The sequence below is a fragment of the Rhamphochromis longiceps genome, linkage group LG14 (assembly GCF_057381845.1).
Source record: "Rhamphochromis longiceps isolate RC_006_pf linkage group LG14, R_longiceps_female_GT1.1, whole genome shotgun sequence".
Taxonomy (NCBI): domain Eukaryota; kingdom Metazoa; phylum Chordata; class Actinopteri; order Cichliformes; family Cichlidae; genus Rhamphochromis; species Rhamphochromis longiceps.
The window spans coordinates 2,437,693-2,455,978 of record NC_140570.1 but is presented as its reverse complement, the minus strand read 5'-3'; the positions used below and the strand labels follow the sequence as shown (position 1 = coordinate 2,455,978).

General features: G+C 43.4%; 2 protein-coding genes across 5 annotated transcripts in view; both read right to left on the bottom strand.

Moving 5' to 3' along the window:
* sgsm2 (small G protein signaling modulator 2) overlaps positions 1–7,840 on the bottom strand; it is a 104,130-nt gene extending 96,290 nt beyond the window's left edge. For all 3 annotated transcript variants that reach the window (XM_085379831.1, XM_085379834.1, XM_085379833.1), the window contains exon 1: positions 6,972–7,840. In XM_085379831.1, the coding sequence (XP_085235957.1) occupies positions 6,972–7,031 (60 nt within the window). In that variant the 5' untranslated portion in view covers positions 7,032–7,840. The remainder of the gene's footprint in view (positions 1–6,971) is intronic.
* Positions 7,841–11,133: 3,293 nt separating this feature from the next.
* tnfaip1 (tumor necrosis factor, alpha-induced protein 1 (endothelial)) lies at positions 11,134–18,168 on the bottom strand. Of its 2 annotated transcripts, XM_085429514.1 has the most exons (7): positions 18,015–18,168; positions 16,549–16,904; positions 14,507–14,676; positions 12,970–13,053; positions 12,628–12,680; positions 12,263–12,458; positions 11,134–11,836 (listed from the first exon to the last, which is right to left on the bottom strand). In XM_085429514.1, exons 2-7 carry the CDS (start codon positions 16,793–16,795, stop codon positions 11,606–11,608), a joined length of 981 nt encoding a protein of 326 aa, XP_085285640.1. In that variant the 5' UTR covers positions 16,796–16,904; positions 18,015–18,168; the 3' UTR covers positions 11,134–11,605. The 2 variants fall into 2 exon arrangements, with proteins under 2 accessions (XP_085285640.1, XP_085285641.1); XM_085429515.1 differs by lacking the exon at positions 12,970–13,053.
* Between the last annotated feature and the right edge of the window lie 118 nt (positions 18,169–18,286).

Sequence of the window (18,286 nt, the reverse complement as noted above, 5' to 3'; positions counted from 1 at the left end):
AGTCTTATAGTATTATAGTAGTACTGCTGGGCTCTGGGGTCATTCCCTTAAAGGAAAGAAGCAATTTTTCATAAAAATCAAACTTCCTAATGACGGAGCCTGTTATGTTACCAGATGGACACATGCCAGTAGCCCACAGATCCAGTCAAACTGGCTCTTTACCATTCCTGTCTCAGCGTAACAGTCAGTCATAGATGCCACAAGGAAAAACAAGGAAATGTCGTGGCATTTGAAGGTCAGAGTGGCAAACACTGAGTCATCTGTTAACACATATTCTAAATATTATATTTCTGCGATTACAGCAATACCTTTAATGAAAACAAAATGCTATTTTCAGTCTACCACCAAATACCGCTCAGTTATAAAGGCTTCACTATTACCTGCTCCTGTATTTGGCAGGTACATTTCCAGTCAGTATGCTAAAAGATCCATGACTCAGAAGCTTGAATTAACAGAACATGTACACAGAGACAGGAGCAGACCCCATGAGTCAGGTTAGGGGAACTTTCTCCTTCTCATCCAGTTTTATAGATGTGCAAGTAGATCCATATATTCATGCAGAGAGCAGCTCTACCCACACCAGCAGCTCCACAGAGCGGGATCGATACCTTCACCTGGTGGGACTATGAAACTAACAAGTTTAATTAGTTCTAGTTGTCAGTGATTACACAGCCTTGCAGTGAGCTCTAGTAGCTTTAATTCCAGCAGATAACGTAACATCACATTTGCAATAAACATGGTTAAAAATCCAAATTCATAGTGAATGTTTCTTAAAAACACACAGATGTTAATAACTGCTCAGATCGGCCCACCTGTTAACGAGGAGGCGTATATACACTGCAGGCCAAACTCACATGACTGGAGCACGTTAGAAGCTCGTTTTGTTGGCACAAAGGTCACATGACCTCAGAGATACCTGCATTTATTGGCTTTAGCTTAAAGATGACGTTCCTGCATTAATAAGCATGCACTTCCAGGGACAACGTTGAAGACAAACTCACTGTGTTTGGGGTTTTGTGTCGTTAATGGCTGAGCAGAGTTGGGTGATTCTGACACACTTCTACGAATCCTGAAGCTAATGCTTTCTGGGAGGAATGGAGAAAGGAGCTCATTAGCCCCCCTCTGTTACATAAGGAGACGTTTAATTTTCCCTTTATCTCATGTTCGTGACTAAACAAACAACCGAACACCAACAGTTTGTTTGTGCTCACCACCAAGAACCATGCTCCTGATGCAAATGTGCTCCACACAGTGGAAAATACAGTAAGTGACGGGACTGTGCAGCAGACAGTTTGCTAATTCAGGCTGTTTCTCGTCCACCCAGGGTGGTACTGAGTTTATGATTAAGGGAAGAGTAATCAGGGCTTGTTCACTTCCTGAGGTGAGTCAGTTTATCGGAGCACCAGCCTCTTTGGTTTGTGATAAATAACAATATTAAAGCATTTTTGTGCCACCTTTAAACGTGCTTCACTATTTTAAATGACCGTAAGGTGACAGCCGAGAATTTCACATTAATTTGTCACATTTTCAGCTCATCACTTTGTAATTAGCGTGAAGCACGGCGCTCTTCTCTGAAAGGTAAACAACAGCGGCATGGGTGCGCGCTTTTAGATACGAGTCTGGCTCATTAACGGCGGCACAGGTGTTTCCACTTCCTGCTGATTAGACCCGTGTCTAAGAGTGGAACACGGGCAGCGCTGTGACGGGAATTACTCTCGACTTTAACACAAATAATTAGGTTGAATGGATACTGAAGCCCGAGCAGCTCAGTCGCCATTGTTAGTTTTTATCAATTACAAGTTTGTGCTACTGTGAAAAATACCTCCGACCCAGGTGGGATCTTTGCTGCCCCAACAGGTGGAGGAGGCAATGACAGCCTGTCTCTATTAGGTCACTTGTGTGTTTGATAAAGGTGCACCATGTGTGACTTTTAAAACAGCGCACTGCAAAAATTAGGATGGTGTTAACTGCTCGCTCGTTTGTCAGCTCTCTCCGCTCGTCCCGTCTCCGTATCAGGTGGGAATTTAGAGGAAGCGCCTTGCTTTGAGATAATGCAGAAATTACAATGTTGTCCAAAATAAGTGTGATTGTGATTTTTGCAATAATCTCAGAGCCTCACGTGTGTTTCTTAGATTCGTTTCACAGTTGGAAAACCAGCCACACTGACTTTATCTAATCCTGGGTGGATGTTCAATTTGATGGCTTATAAAAACTGTAATAAATGACTGTTTATGTGTTTGTTTGTTTTTAAGACTTTTGGTTTCAAAACTGAGCGTCCATGTTGTTGAAGAAGCCTCTAACTCAGGGGTGGGGGGGCCACAGCAGAGACACCGTCATTAATGAAGTCATAAGCAATGCCCTCGTAACACTGGTGGTGGCAGAGGGAGGCTGAAGGATGAGTTGGTGGACTTCATTTGTCCTCACTCATAATGCAGTTGTTGACCTGATGCTGCTTTTCACAGATACTATGACCCTGAGATAACTCTCTCCTTAACGAGACATATCCTGTATCAAACCAATACCTCTGATATTCCTGTAAAGAAAACGTAATTAGCGTTTACCCTTAAGAGTATAAAATATCAAGTAGATGTCTGTGTAGTTTTACGAGCTGTTTTGGCTTTGAAGCTCTCGTAGCAGCAGCCATAAAATAAGATTGTTACAGGAAGAAATTATTTGGTTCTGGAGAAAGTGTCAGTCTGAGGGAAACGTTACCCAACACTCTATTTTGTAGGGGTGGGGGAAAAATCGATACTGTGCAGTGTCGTGATATTTTGTTTGCTAATAATGTATCGATGCAGGGACAGCAGAAATCGATATTTTGTTACAAAAAAGGTTTTTGTGCTCTGACTTCAGAGCATGTTGATCCTTTTTCTGAGCAAGAATCCTGACATTCCTTCACTGTCCAAATGTGTTTAACTTGTTTTTGGCAGCAATAAACATGACAGTTTACTTATTTTAATTTAAGACATGTTTTATTTTAATTACGTTTAAAACTTTTTTATTTAATGTAAAATTATATTTTGTTTTAATTTACTTTCAAATTCTTCAGTTGCTGAAGGGGCTGCATAGTTTTCATAAATTGCATAGTTCAGAATAGCTATAATTGTACCAGATGGTTGCATTCAGTTAAGTTGGACTAGACTGTAATACAAACCGTTCAGTTTGTCAACAATAAAACTGAAATGAGAGAAAGACTGAGTGTGAGACTTTGATATTAGATCAAATGAATATTGATAAAGTTTACCTTTATGTACAGAATCTGAATATCGCAAAATATTTTAAAAAATTGCGATAATATCATATTGTGGGATGTATGGTGATTCCCACCTCTACTATTTTGTAATGCTAGAATATTTCTTCAGAGAAGAAACTATTTAATGCTGTTACACAGCAGCATCCAAGGCTACCCAGTGTAGTACGTAAAGGAAATGAAAGCCAACTTCCAACACTACGGTCACAGTATTGATGTTGGTCATGTGACAGTTTCCTGATCTTGAAGATGATTTTCCATTTTCTGTGAGCAGCTGGGGAACTACTCATGAAGAGCTTTTACAACTATGCAACTTTTCATGGGTGGAGTGTGTGTGTGTGTGTGTGTGTGTGTGTGCGCACATGCATTTCACCCGGCTCTCTGCTTCTTCTAAAGAGAGCCTTTATTTCTATCACAGAGCAAACGCGACGGCCAACATGTGCAGAGCTGTTACACTGACACGTGTAAACACTACAGTATTTAATCACTCATATCAGCAAGCATGGCTACAGTTACATGAGGGTAACAGTTCAGTACAGCTACATGCACATGCACTGTACCTGAGCTGAATTGAGTATGAAACACTCGATTCAGCTAAGGTTTGAGTGAAGTATCTTTTACTGCAGCAGGAAAACAGAAAAACCCAGGATACTATATTTTAAGCACACAGAGCCTCTTTCATATACTTTGATTTGTTATCTGACTAGTTAAGAAACTTCTAGAAAAGCTCTGTGTTTAGGGGGAAATTAATTTCCTCCAAAAATCTTCTATGTTGTGGAGACAGAGAAAAGTATTGATCTACAGGACGACTAAGCTGCTTCTGGAACCACCAGAAAACTACGACAGATTTTATAAAAGGAGAAGGATGCGTAAGGAAACAGGTGACTACAGAAAGGCACTTTTTGACTCGGTGTAAGAGACCACCTGACAGGGCCGCCTCACTGCTGAGATATTAATCGCCAACTGATGCAATTTAACTTCTTTGGGAGCTGCACAGGCTTTCAGTTGCCAAGCAATAGTGAGCGAACAGAGTGCCGCTTAAAGAGACAGAGAGCTTTAACGCAGGAGCCAGTCAGCCCCGTTCAAACCAGGCTCTCTCAACACAGCTGAATTTGCCATGCTTTAAAACATCCTGAGACAGTGACGGGCGTGCCATGGATGAACTCTGGGATAATCGTGTATACCAAAGATATACAGAACATGAAGAGTTAGAGCAGTTAGAGCATATGGCAAAAACAGATAACTGATGCTTTCTTAAGCAACAGCATCTCCTTCACGTGAGGGCACATCAATCCTAGCCTAAAGTTAAAAGATCTGCATTTAATTGACAGAAAACAGGAACTGGTGTGTATGAAAAAAAGAAACTGACAATAACCCCTGTGTTTGAGAAGCACTACGCTGAAGAAGCAGATGGTCCAATATTACATGTTGAACAGATCTCAGAAACAGGACCACCTCATCACATGTAGAGAGGATTTTAATACAACTTAAATTATTTCAAAATTCAAATACAAAGACACTCCACCGAGACACCGAGGCGTTGTTTAAATGTTAACAGCCAGCATGCATTAACAATTGATGCTACTGCAGCACAAGACAGTGACCGGAGGTGTATTTGAAGACGCAGCTCGGCATATCAACACACACCTGTCAGTGGCTCAGTCACCCAAGACTGCAACAGTCTTTTCCTTTTCCCACGTGGTCTGTGTTTAGTAGACGCAGACCCCACCACCTACAGTCATCCTGAGAACTGGAGCTATTTTGAGCCTGAGGCGATGCTATGACTCAATTATTTAAGACTCAAACCTGTAGGTGACTCTGGAATAGCTGGAGGAGAACACAAGTGTTTAGCCTAGATATTCAAAATTAGTCTTGCACCTCAGACTGCACAGGAGCTATTTTAACCATTTCCCAGTATGTATGACAGGCAGGAGAAACACCCTTCAACCACGTAATTAATACTGATGTTTTACAGTTTGTCCACCAGAGGGCACTCTGCAACCTCCCTTTGCTGGCAACACAAAGACAGAGAGTAAAGTATTCAATGACTTCTAACAATAAAAAAGGATATTTTTAAACTGCACTCATATATACAACACATTACAAGTGTTAGGAAAATCTGTTTATTATTGTGGGTCTGAAAAAAATAAACCAACAAATCACATGTTTTAAAATCACTAAATATTAATATTGGCCTTAAAAATCCTGTCAATCAATCTATAATAATGATAAAACTGCGTATGTTCATGTTTAATGTTACTTGTTTGAAATACAGGTTTATCAGCCCAGAATTCTGCATCCTGACTGGACATGAAGAGAAAAGGTAACACACTGTTAAGTGGTCAACACAGAATGAAAGAAACAGCTACAGGAATAATGATCATATTTAGGTCTCACTGCTAGGTCTGTTGATTCAAACATAATGTGCATGCTGTCAGCAGGCCATCAGCATTTAGCATCTTTAGTCAGTTGTAAAAGGAAGATGAAAAGTGTGGTGAGGTTTGCACAATGGCTCCAAATGTCCAACTCAGCTGCAGCTTTTATTCCCTTAAAGTAAAAGTGTTTCCATTTTCTGCTTTCGTCTTCTTTTAGATGCAGCAGTGATATTAATCCACTAAACCACAATCTTCAGTCAATGTATCTGAATACTGGCGCAAACATGACAACTCAACTATATCAAGTCATTCGCTGCCTAAAGCGAAGCAGTGACGGAGAACTAATGAGGTACTGTTTGATGAACGGGATACTTTAACTCACAGCACAGAGAGCACTGATTAGGTAATCCCCCCACCTCTTCGCTCTATCAGATTTTTGGCCTGTTATTTTTAGCCTGACCTTTCTTCTCCATTATAATGGCAGGAGCTTCATGCTCAGACTGAGGTACAAGCAGTGAGCCACACCTCGCCACATCCAGCCTCCTAAGAGGCTGCTTTTGGTTTTTACTGACATTTCATCTGCAGGGAAATATCTCCAGTTGTAGCTTTCAGCATGAGGATTACAAAGAGAGTGGGTAGAAAGGTTAAAGGGGTAATGATTTATTCCTCACTGGGGAGATGTGAGACATTCATCATCAGGAAGAGAAAAAGCCTGTAGCACAGCGTGCACCGTGGATGTTAGTGCTGCTGGTAGATGCCGCGGCTTATCACTTAAAACACGAGGTTTGTAATGCAATCCTCCTGGAGGGCTCGCTTATGATTGGATGCAAATTACGTACATCATCATGTCGATACAAATAGTTTGGAAAATAAGGGGTTCCTCCTCCCCACTTCTGCCAAATGTTTGATGATCGTTAGCTGTCAGATCATTAGGCAAAATACTTGATATCATTTAAACATGTAATTACCCCAGATTGGGCTTTCACATACAGCCACGCCACATTTTAAAAAGCCTTCATGTGTACTCGAAAGTGGAATTACTGTGGACAAAAACAGACATGCTAACATATTTGAAATATCCAGCTTCGTAACGTAACAGTAATAAACACGAAGCAAAGAAAACAGGCATTTTATCACTGACGGAGTGCAGGTGGATGAGGACTGATGGTGCATTTATTGAACTGTTTGGCAACTTGAACTTGTGACGCTGACAGCTGAGCCCCACACAGCACGAACACGGTCCCCTTCCACCCCAAACACCCCCCTCTCTGTGGGCATTTTTGAGTCCAATAAAGTAATAGAGTACTGATGTGCAGCTCGGCAGGCCGTCACGTGTGAGCGCCTACCTCTCGTTTGACGTTCCATAGTAATTTCTCCTTGTATTCTTCCTCCGTGCAGCCCTCCATGTCCGCGATGTTCTTCACGACGCGTCTGTATGTCCCCGTCACGCTCCGTGCGCTCCGCTCGGCCTTTCCGAAGCGCTCTCCTTTTATTTCTTGGTTCCTTCTTCCTTGGTTCAGCAGGACTCTGACGCAGCCGAGCAGCTTGACGGCGACGTCAGAGGATCCGCCTTCCTCGCGTTACTGATCAATGGAAGCGCAAGAAAGGAGGAAAACAATCACTGGAGCCCACAGCATCCAGCCCCTCCTCAACCCGCCGCCTGCAGCCACTCAGCATCCAACACACCAACCTGTAGAGCCTCGAGTTATTTATAGCATATTCTGTGGAAACGTGTGAAAATGCTGCTCCGGCTCAGTCGATGTTTGCAGCTTGTAAATCCCCCCACTTTATGTTTGTCTGGAGCAAACGCCTCCGCACAGCTTTCCACCGGGACTCCGGTGCCGTGAACGTGGAGTGAGATCGTTAGGTGCAGTATTCCTTCTGTCTTTATCCACACGCTGATAGGCACAGGAGGGGGCAGCATCTGATTACAGCACATGTGGACAGCGCAGTCGCCTCTGATGCCAGGTCGGCCTGATGCAAAATGAATGACGTCACGGTAACGTGACGCACAGTAATCTCTAGTGGAGACCCCGTCATGAAACTTTGTGTTTGTGCCTCCGTGTGGACTGAGTGTGCACCTGCAGCACGACGTTTCACGTGAATGTGACAGTAAAGTCAACTCGACACGCAGCAAATGCTTGCTGCGTGTAAGTGACGTTAGAGGATGTCAGAGGTGCTTTTTACAGCACGGACTGCATCTCTGCAACGGACTCGGGGATTGCTTCAGAAGTGCCTTTAAATCTTTTCCACGTCGTGTTGACTCTTATTCTGGCTCAGCTGGTTTCTGCTCTGAGAGCTGCCTGAACTACACGCGTGGGAGTGTGCGTCTTCACAAATAAGCCGCCATTAGTAACGACCTTGGCTCGCTCTTTTGTCCGTGGCGTGTAACAGGTGGCAGGATGGGCCTGCCGTTCATGTCAGGGTCAAAGCTTCCTGTCTGCTCCTGCTAGCATAAGTACTGGCACGAAAGAGATGCCACGTATGTGGAGCTGATCTCTTCCCAAAGTCATCATCAATATTGTTACACCAGCACTAACGGAAAGATGACTCTTCATTATGTCCAGATTGGGGAATTCATTACTAGCACTAACGCAGCTTCAGCAAACATCGCAGCTGCGCTGTGTCACCGAATGCAAACCGACAGCTGTCATTGTCCGAGCAGTGCAACTCCGAGAAAAGAAAACGTGTTTGCTTCTTTTCACAACATACTGACACGCTGCAGCTCCTGCGCGCATCATGGCGTGCACAGTTTCATCATTTCAAAACTCCCAGAAACCACAACTTCCATTGATTTGACCCACAATGAATAAATGTGGCTCAGTCCGGGACCCGGAACAGCCTCGACGGACAGTAACACAGGTACAGATGAGGATTAGGGCCACTGGGAACTAATAAATGGGGGGGGGGGGTTGGATTCCGTTTTGTTTTTTTCAGAATTGTGACTTTTTTTCCTCAAAACAGCCCCCCCCTCTTTGTGTCCCCCCCCCTAGCCCCAATCCTCTTCCATGAGATACACGCCTTAGAATGAAAATGATGAATTTGTCTTGGAGATTTTCTCTAAGTAGGAGAAAAATTGTTTTAGTGCTTATCACCCCCCCCCCCCCCCCCAAAATTTTCTTTTTAAAATTTCTCTACAATTTCCTGAACAAGCACAGTTCAGCACGTCGATGAATGCAGATGAGATTGGAACATTCTGGGAATGTACCAATGCAGAGCCTTTCCTTGGAGCGGGCTAGTTTGTTGAACCCGTTGAGATCAAGAATCATCCTGAAATTGGACCTTTCCATCCTGGAGCAGCTGTCATGCGTGGATCCAGATCCCTGCCAGTGTGAAGTGGAACAACTTTTTCCTCTACAGTGAGCTTATCTGTTTACATTTTGAACTCCTTCCTCAATGCCTGTTTGACTGCTGTCATCATAATCAGCGCTTCCTTATAAGAGAACTGAGTATAATTTTATATCAGCTGCCAAATGCCCCGTCCTACCTGAGTTCCATGGTGACCTCAGACCTGGTGATGTAATGGTTGTGGACCTCTATCCGCGTCCTATCAAAGTCAGAATCATTGACTCTGGCCCTGCACGTCCCATGTTTGCAGTGATTCCTGGTGTCTGTGTGCACATGGTTTGGTTCAGGGCACCAATTCAATTCAGTTTTATTTACATAGCACCAAATCACAACAACATTTGCCTCAAGGTGTTTTAGATTGTAAGATAAAGACTCAACAATAATACAGTGAAAACCCAACAATCATATGAACCCCTATGAGCAAGCACTTTGGCGACAGTGGGAAGGAAAAAAATCCCTTTTAACAGTTAAGTTAAAAGGGATTTTTTATGAAAATCTTAAAAGTAGAGATAGTGTCTGTCTCCTGAATCCAAACTGGAAGCTGGTTCCACAGAAGAGGGGCCTGAAAACTGAAGGCTCTGCCTCCCATTCTACTTTTAAATACTCTAGGAACAACAAGTAGGCCTGCAGAGCGAGAGCGAAGTGCTCTAATAGGGTGATATGGTACTACAAGGTCATTAAGATAAGATGGGGCCTGATTATTTAAGACCTTGTATGTGTGCTCTCACTGAAGCATTTTGTAACAATACTCATCTTGTTGCATACAGCCTCTATGTTGGTCTTCCATTTTAGCAAATTGTCAGAGTGGGCGCCCAGGTACTCCTCCATCACAGCAGCCGATGATTCCCGCCAGATGTTTCTGCAAAATCCTCAGCGGGAGCTCCTGTCACTAACACATCCATCCAGTTGTATTTGTGAGTATTTGTGTGGGTGACATGACCTGAAGTCGTGCTGAAAGTCTTAGTTGATGGTGAACAGAAACAGAGATCACAGTCGCCTTGTACGGGTACGTTTCAAGACGTTTTCACCTGTGGTCTGAGGTGGGCCACGACCTGGTGATGTAATGGTTGTGGACCTCTATCAGTGTCTCCAGTACCTTCATCACATGTGATTGAGGGCAACTGACAACCTGTTAAACTTTGATGGCGGTGCCTTCTTTGATGCAGGAACTAGACAGTATCTGTTTCCTGTAGCACAGTCAGGTTTGATCAGTCTATATGTGTGTGCACACTCGCCCTCTTGTGGCCAAAGATGGTATAACACATTTCCAGTGAACAGCTTTGTTCCATCATCCATTTAAGACTAAATGAAATTTTACATCCAGTTCTGTTTCACAAAGAAACTGTATATTTGGTCGGGACAGGCCAAGGGTTCAGCATTAGTGAGCATTATGCCCGCTATAATTTAATAATGACACCTGACTTGAACCCACAGGATGATGAGTGGATCCGTCTGTGTCACTGAAAGTGGGAACAAGCTCCAAGGCAGAGGACACAAGGTAAGTGTTGCAGTGAGTACTGTGATCCTGCAAAGGTACCAACACATTTGCTCTTTCAGCATTTATGCATCGGTGCTTTGGGTGAATAATAAAGAGCCGCAGTCATGCTGTAGCAGCCGTTCCTCCATCTGTGTCCGTTGCTTCAGGTGTTTCAATGCCAGCAGCTCAGAGTCACCATGGTTGACTTAGAATACGTGTTTGCACAATTTCCCTTTACACAAACACTTTGTATTGTACTCCATTACAAATGAATCAATATTAAACCTGTAAAAATCTTCAAAATACATACTAATGTCATTCAGGTGCGTTTCAGCAGGGACACGAGGAAAAGTTTCAGGACGCCGGCCCTCGAGGACTGGAGTTTGACACCTGTGCTTTAGAGCATCTCCCTGCTTCCCTTTTCCTTTATCCCGACGACAAAATCAACTCTCAGTAATGGAGAATCACCTTGTTGCTAGGTTCCTGTTTTTAAATGCTTGAATGACAAACAAAAACCCCAACAGTCCTCTGAAAATGGTCGAAGTTGTCTGAAGACTGAAAGCTGAGGCGTTAGAATAGCTCAGCATCAGCTGGTCTCCGAGTCGACTGCGTTTGAATCCTCTGACAGCTGAGCTCAAACCACAATAACACCTGCCTCCCACAAACAAAGACAAACAAATACAGAACAACACTAACTTTTATCTTAGAGGCTTTATGAAAAACTCCATTAAAACATCTTCGAGGCAAAGCATTTCCAGTAAATCCAACAGATTCGTCACCGGCAAACAACAACCTGGAAATGCGTCTGTGAAAAATACAGTCAATAAATGTGAAACGTGCTTTGCTGCTACGTGTGCTATGATGGTTCTAATAAACAGTGCATGGTAGAGGTTTTCTTTGTTGCACTTCGAAATGTAAATTTGATTAGAAAAGAAAAAGCTGCAGGTATTTGGTGTTTAACGCTGCTCTGAATCCTGATGATGTGTAAAGTAAGAATGAGCAGAGAACATCTACAGTCACGTGAGGTTTCACTGAGGCCATCACTTGCACCTCTGAGACGGCAGAAAGTAATAAAAAAAAAAAAAAACATATGAGCATCCATCGGACTTTAAGTTCATCATCATCAAAAAAAAAGCTGCGGTCTGTCCAGCGGTCCTAGTGTCCCAGCTGCCTGTCGTCGTATGTGCTGTACCTCTTGACGTGGATTCTACGGACACGCTCGCGCAGTTCTGGACCTCCAGGCCCCTCCTCCTCCTCGCTGTGAGAGCCACAGTTGTTGTATCTCCGACGCGTGGCCTCGAGCAGGGAGTTGTCGGGCAGCGGCATCGTCTCGTAAAGCAAGGTGTTCAGAGTCTCCTCGTAGATTCGCGCTTCAGGGAATTCCACCTGAGAAGGAGTGATTGGAAGGAAACGTTGAAATCCCACCACCCAGCTTAGTCACATCACCTGGAGCGTCACAGCAGGTAAAGCAATCCACCTTTGCTGCCACTCACACCATACAAACTGTGCTTTAATGTTTTCTTACTTCCTTTTAGTTCACAAACTCAACGACCTGTATGTGTGTAAAAAAGCAACAAAGTGCACAAAGCTGCTATCAAACAAGAAGAGCTGGCAAACACAGCGCAGTCATCAGCATGCCGGCAGCAGAGCCTTCAGTCCAGCGTCCATGATGAAGGGTCAGAGGTTATGCCTGTGACCCAGAAACTATGCTGAGCACAATAAGAATCTAACTGGAGGAACTCGGTACCCCGAAGAAAACCCACAAAACACAAAGAGCAACACGGGAGATTCCCACCAGCCGCTCCGCCTCACCTTGGTCTGCTTCTTCTCAGTGGCGTAGACGATGGAGGTGCAGCAAACCTCAGCCAGCTTGCGACCCTGGCCATAGAAGGACCAGCAGCAGATCTCGTCCCCGATGACGTCTTTGATGAAGAGGATGCGGCCGTTGAAGCTGAGAGACAGCCGGTCGAACAGCTCGATGTTCTTCAGCAGGTGGTCGTCAGAGTTGCTGTTGAGATAAAGGCGGAGTGATGTAGAGCAGAGGTCCACGAGCTCAGTACAGTTTATCAGCTTCAAAACAACCAACAGTCTCCCCTCACAGAGTACTTTGAAAGGAAGGAAAACAATTGTTCTTGCATTACGAGAGCCAATAAGATCTTTGGAGGAACCTTTGTTACCTGGTGTAGGAGTACTTGTTGTTGCTTCTGTTGTATACCAGCTTCACGACAGGCTACCAGGAGCAAGCACAAAGATCAAACATCTGAATTCCACTGCGTTAATATTCAAGCAGGCATTTCAAATACTGCAAGAGTACTATAAAAAATAAAAAAAATTTATACATGTGCAGCCTCTAAAACAGATGTGTTAGAGATCAGCTACAATGACGTTTTACTGACATGTTTCTGCTGTAACAATGAAAATGACCAAGGCTACACTGAAGCTATAATCAAAAACACATTGTTTCAGAAATGACAGCCTTACTTGATGCTGCAAAGACAACAGTGATGCTCTGCATGTACCTTGGTAGAAGACTGGATGAGCTTCTCTTCTTCCTTAATTGAGGTGACTACAGGTATAACACACATGGGCTGCTCTTTATTACCCTGTTAACAATAATTATAATTTACAGTTTACATCTGACATCATAACAGTCTTGCTTTTCCTGGAAGTTTAACAATAACCAACCAGACAGAGGCTGATCCACAGAGACGTTTGTAGCTTCACACAGAACCTGAGACAAACTGTGGGTGGTTACAGTGGGCAGAGTTCTTACACAGGCCGTCGTTCCCGTCACAGCCCCAAACAAGACTCGGTGTTCCTGGCTGGAATTGGACCAGCAACCTTACACTTGCTAAGTAAATGTGAAAGCCACTACACTGAAGGCCAGCACTGTAACTCCTCAGTGACCACATGAGTAACAAACTAGAATTTGGGGAGTCACATGATCAGACACTGCTCGCTTTACACCTCCGATATTTCTATTTTTTTAAAGTCAACAGCGAGATGAATATTTGAGAGCTTCAAAAAAGATATTTTATCTCCAAATGTTTTCTTCTCAGCACTTTCGTGGCTCCTGCACAGCAAGAACAGAGTAACGTGTTTCCAGCACACGATACCAAAAGCCTTCACTAAATTCAAAAACACAGGGACTGTGTCACAGGCGAGACGGAGCTCATCTTTGGGCCTGCACGTCTGCCAGGTGAACTGGCATTTATAGATAATCTCACTGCTAATGCAAGGAACAGGTTGACAGGAGTAACCACAGAGGTTACATCATGGAGAACCGGAGCCCTGCTGTGTTCATCACCTGATCCCAGAGCTGAAGATCAGACTAAAGGCTGCGTCCACACAACCAACAAGAATCAGTAATCTTATGATTATTAATGATGACGATAATGTGCTAATATGAGGGTCTAGAGCTACTCACATTTGTGTAAGCTTACTTAGATCACAGTTTGGCACTTGAAAGTAGTTTCCAGTATTTCATTTTTGGGTACTGAAGCGCTGCAGTCTGAAGAGCAACAAAGTGCCCAAACACTGTGTGGACCGTACGAGTCCGTATCAAATCAAACTGTATTTATACAGCACATAGTAAAACAACAGTGTTGACCATAGTGCTTCACAGTCAGTAAAAGCATGAGACAATTAAAACAAACAATAAAACAGGACAAACAAACACACAACAAGCTAAAACAGCCAACTAGTTAGAATCAAAGGCCAAAGTAACAAGATAAGTTTTAAGACGTGATTTAAAAGACTGGATCGACTCGGCAGTACGAACATGAACAGGGAGGTTATTCCAGAGGTGCCACGGTTGCAAAGGCCCGGTCACCGCTCGACTTCATTCGAGACCTAGGTTGTGCTAGGAGCCTGTGATTGGATGATCTAAGTGCTCTGTTGGGATTGTATAAGTGGAGGAGTTCAGAGAGACAGCTGGGCGCTAAATTATTCAGAATTTTAAAAGTGAACAAAAGCATTTTAAAATCTATGCGATATTTAACAGGGAGCCAATGTAGTTTGGCTAAAACCGGAGCAATGTGTATGGATGGAACTGACCTGCAGCGAGTTTTGGCAGAGCTCCACTAGGCCCTGGACGAGGAAATGCTTTGCCTCGACCAGCAGCTCCTGGACGGCCTGTCGACCTTTGGGTAAGGCAACTCTGCCATCTCGAAGGTAACACAGGATGCTGCCAAAGTGCTTCCCGCTGCGGTCGATCAGGATCCAACCTGAGCAAAGAGACAGTGCTGAGAACATGGACCTGCTGTGGCACCTCAAAGGAAACAGCGTGTAGCCGACATGGCAGCAAACTAGGGCTGCCACAAACGATTATTTTGATAGTCGACTAGTCACCGATTATTTTTGCGATTAGTCGACTAATCAGATCATCATCCATTGGACGTACAGCGTACAGCTTATTGCACCAGCAGCATCTGGTCTTATATAACTATCATTAGCTTACAGCTTGAAGTGTTTGTGCTAACTAAAAATAAAGACAAGATGGTAGTTTATTAATTTTTAATGAAATTTGCAGATTGTTTCGGTGAAGTTTAATAAACTCCTTGCTTTCTAAAATATAACAGGACACCGGAGTATATTCTCCAGCATCTCACACTTCTGATAATCAGCTGTCTGCTTGATGTTTATTCAGCTGTGTAAAAACTATAACTTTAATCTCAGCCAAACCGATTTACTCAGGAACAAATAAAATACTAAAGAAAGCCAAACAATAACATGTTTAAGTTATCTAAGTGACTCATATATCATGTTTAACCTGACTAGCGAAAGACGGCGGTGGGTTTGAAAACGATCTGCCGGGAGTCCGGTGTTCTCACGGCTCTAGCTAGCCTCGCCCCCGGCTCGCTAACGAGCTAGTGGGTAACAGACGTCTCCGAAAACGTCGGAGCGCTTTTGAAAATATGTGGTGTCTTGATAAACTGAGCAGATATTTGAGGTTTACACAGCTACATTCTCGCCTGAAAATATGTTAAACGTTTATTTTGTGACCCAGAAAGAATAATAAGAGTAACATTAAAACTAACTAGCTGCCGCCATTGTTGACAACTGCGCTATGAATTCTGGGACACAGCTTCTTCTTCTTCGGGGTTTAACGGCAGCTGGCATCCTTGTACATGCAGTGCTGCCATCTTCTGTTTCAGTCCGTTATTACACTCTTAAATCCTGCTACTCATTCCTGCGTCCTTTGTGATCTTACAAAGCTTCAAACGATGCGTCGACTATTAAATCAGTCGTCGACGATTTTAATAGTCGACATAATCGTGACTAGTTGACTAATCGTGGCAGCCCTACAGCAAACCCAGCATCTCTGAGAGGAAGCTGTGTGCAAGTCTCGCTGGTGTTACTGCTGTCAAAATGTCTTATCCACTGTTGGACCGGCCTTTTATTATCAAGCCCATAGGTTTGTATTTCAGACACCCTCGGACACATTCATGGAGACCTGTCTCTAGCAAATTAGAAAGGTCATAAAACTTTATATTTTAACTGGTCTGTGCAATTTCTGCGGCTTGCTGCTAAAACCTTGTTGGTAAACATCACTGTGAAACTTTTCTGCACGAGTTCATGGTAAACATGTTCCTGTTCGTGTAAGAAAAAGCATATATGAAGCTTTAGAAGACGACTAAGCATTTCCTCTTCTGTGCTTGTCTGGGTGCAGATGTCAGAGTCCGACTATCAACAGCTGACAAGTCTGATATCAAATAGAGTTTAGATCAGTGCAACTCTGCAGATGAACTTCTCTATAAGAAAGACGTCTGCTGAAAAACTAATTGTTGCATAGTTGACGTCAACTAGCATTTTCCACAAAGGACAGAGCGAGTTTAGAGCATGCCTCCCCACTATCCAAAAGCACCTGTTGTTCAATCAGTACAGATTGAAATAAATGAATAAATACTGGCAGCTAAAATTTAATTCAAAGTGACTGAAATTTAAAGTCAAGCTTGGATTCGTGAGCCAGAATCTTGACTTAAACATTTAGTGGAACTTTTGTAATCTTTCCTACTTTAAACACAGTGAATGTATGCATGCAGTGTATGTGAGGTTATACTTTGGGAAACTTGTATCTGCAGCTCAGAAATGCTCACCGTCTTTATCTGTGAACACTTCCTTCTTTCCACTGAACATAGCCTTCAGCATGGAGTTTTGCTTGGTCAGCACCTGCAGCGTCGTATAAAACAGCATCCCTCCAACGTTGAGCCGAACATACTTGTTGCCTAAGCCCACTGCTCCGTGATGACTACAGGTCTTGGTCTTGGGACAAGCCAGAGGAAGGTCTGGGGAGGTGGTTTCGGACTTGCTGAGGTCCTGGGGTAGGCAGCTGTCCCCAGACATGTCCCTTTGGAGATAGATGACCACCCTGCAGATGGAGGTCCGCAGGTCCCCCGCCGTGTTGACCACTATTGATGAGGCCGCCACAACCTCCTGGTGCTCCAGGTCATTCCTGAAAAACAACAAAACAAACAAGAGTCCTGAATTACACCCCAACATTCTCTGTGGAGCTACACGGAGGTCAGCGTTGATCAAAACTGTTGCATTAATCATATAAAACACGCAGAGATGGAGGGGAATCTGCCCAGAGTGGAAACCACCTGCCCTACTGCCATCTCTCCCTCAGAGGAATGAGGCTGGACCGGAAACTGAAAGGGTGGGGAGGGGGCACATATCATTAGTCACTGAAAAGGGCCACATAAAAAGCTTAAATCGCGTTTTATGTTTTTCTCGGGAAGGGTAGTAAAAATATTTATTTTTCAACTTTAAAATTTTTAATTTTTTTTTTTTTTTTTTTGTATTTGATCTGTTATTGTATATTTTACACATGTTTGTATGCGATATTGTATATGTTTTAAATGTTATATACCTATGTGGTATGTGACTTTTGTTGCTATGATGCCAGGTCTCTCTTGGAAATGAGATTTTTAATCTCAATGAGATTTTTTACCTGGATAAATAAAGGATTAATAATAAAAAAAATCACTAATAACGAGTAAAAGGCTAATAACAATAATCTCGTACAGCTTTTGTTGAGTGCGCATGTCAAAGAAAGAGACCGTTTAGCAGCAGAATGACTTTCAGCAAACTAACCAGATGCGTTCACGTGTCAGTGGGGGGGTCAGGTCACTCGGCATGCTTTGTTCGGTCGAAACGTTATTATGTACTCATTTCACACCGTTACGTTATTACCGATAATTCACCGGATCCTTGAAATAGTAACGCTACTGGATTATTAGCTTTGCGTCAATGTTTCACAGCTAGTTCCTGCGCATGTGTTTCGCTAAGGTTAGCTAATGTTTGAGCAGGATGTCAAGACTTCGAACGCGAAAACCTGGAAATCCTAGATCTTGGAAATGTGTTTATGTGAGCACGTTTTGAATCTATTCAAAGATAGCAAAGCTTAAATATGACGCAGAGAAACTTTACGTTGCCAAGTAAGTGTGTCACACTCAACAAGTCACATGAAACTGACAGATTTCAGTGGAAAGCTTAACGTTGTCGCCCTTCGCTACATCCTGAGAGTAAACGACACTAAATACGTCTGCAAACATTTACTCACCGACCTCCCTGCGCTGTATTTCAGTTGTTAGATAAATGTACACAAGCAGTCAGCTTTATCGCCGCTGCGTAAGAAAAAGAAGTTCAACCAACTCAAGCCCACGCCTTCTTCTTCCACCGAGTTTACTAGTGATGTGTCGGTCGCGAACGAAACGGCTCTTAGAGCTGGCTCTTTGACGTGAACGACACGAGCCGGCTCCTTATCGCGAGCTGTGGGGGTTTGTTTTTTTCTTTCTCTCACCCTCTCTCTCTCACCCTTTTTCCCGCTTCACT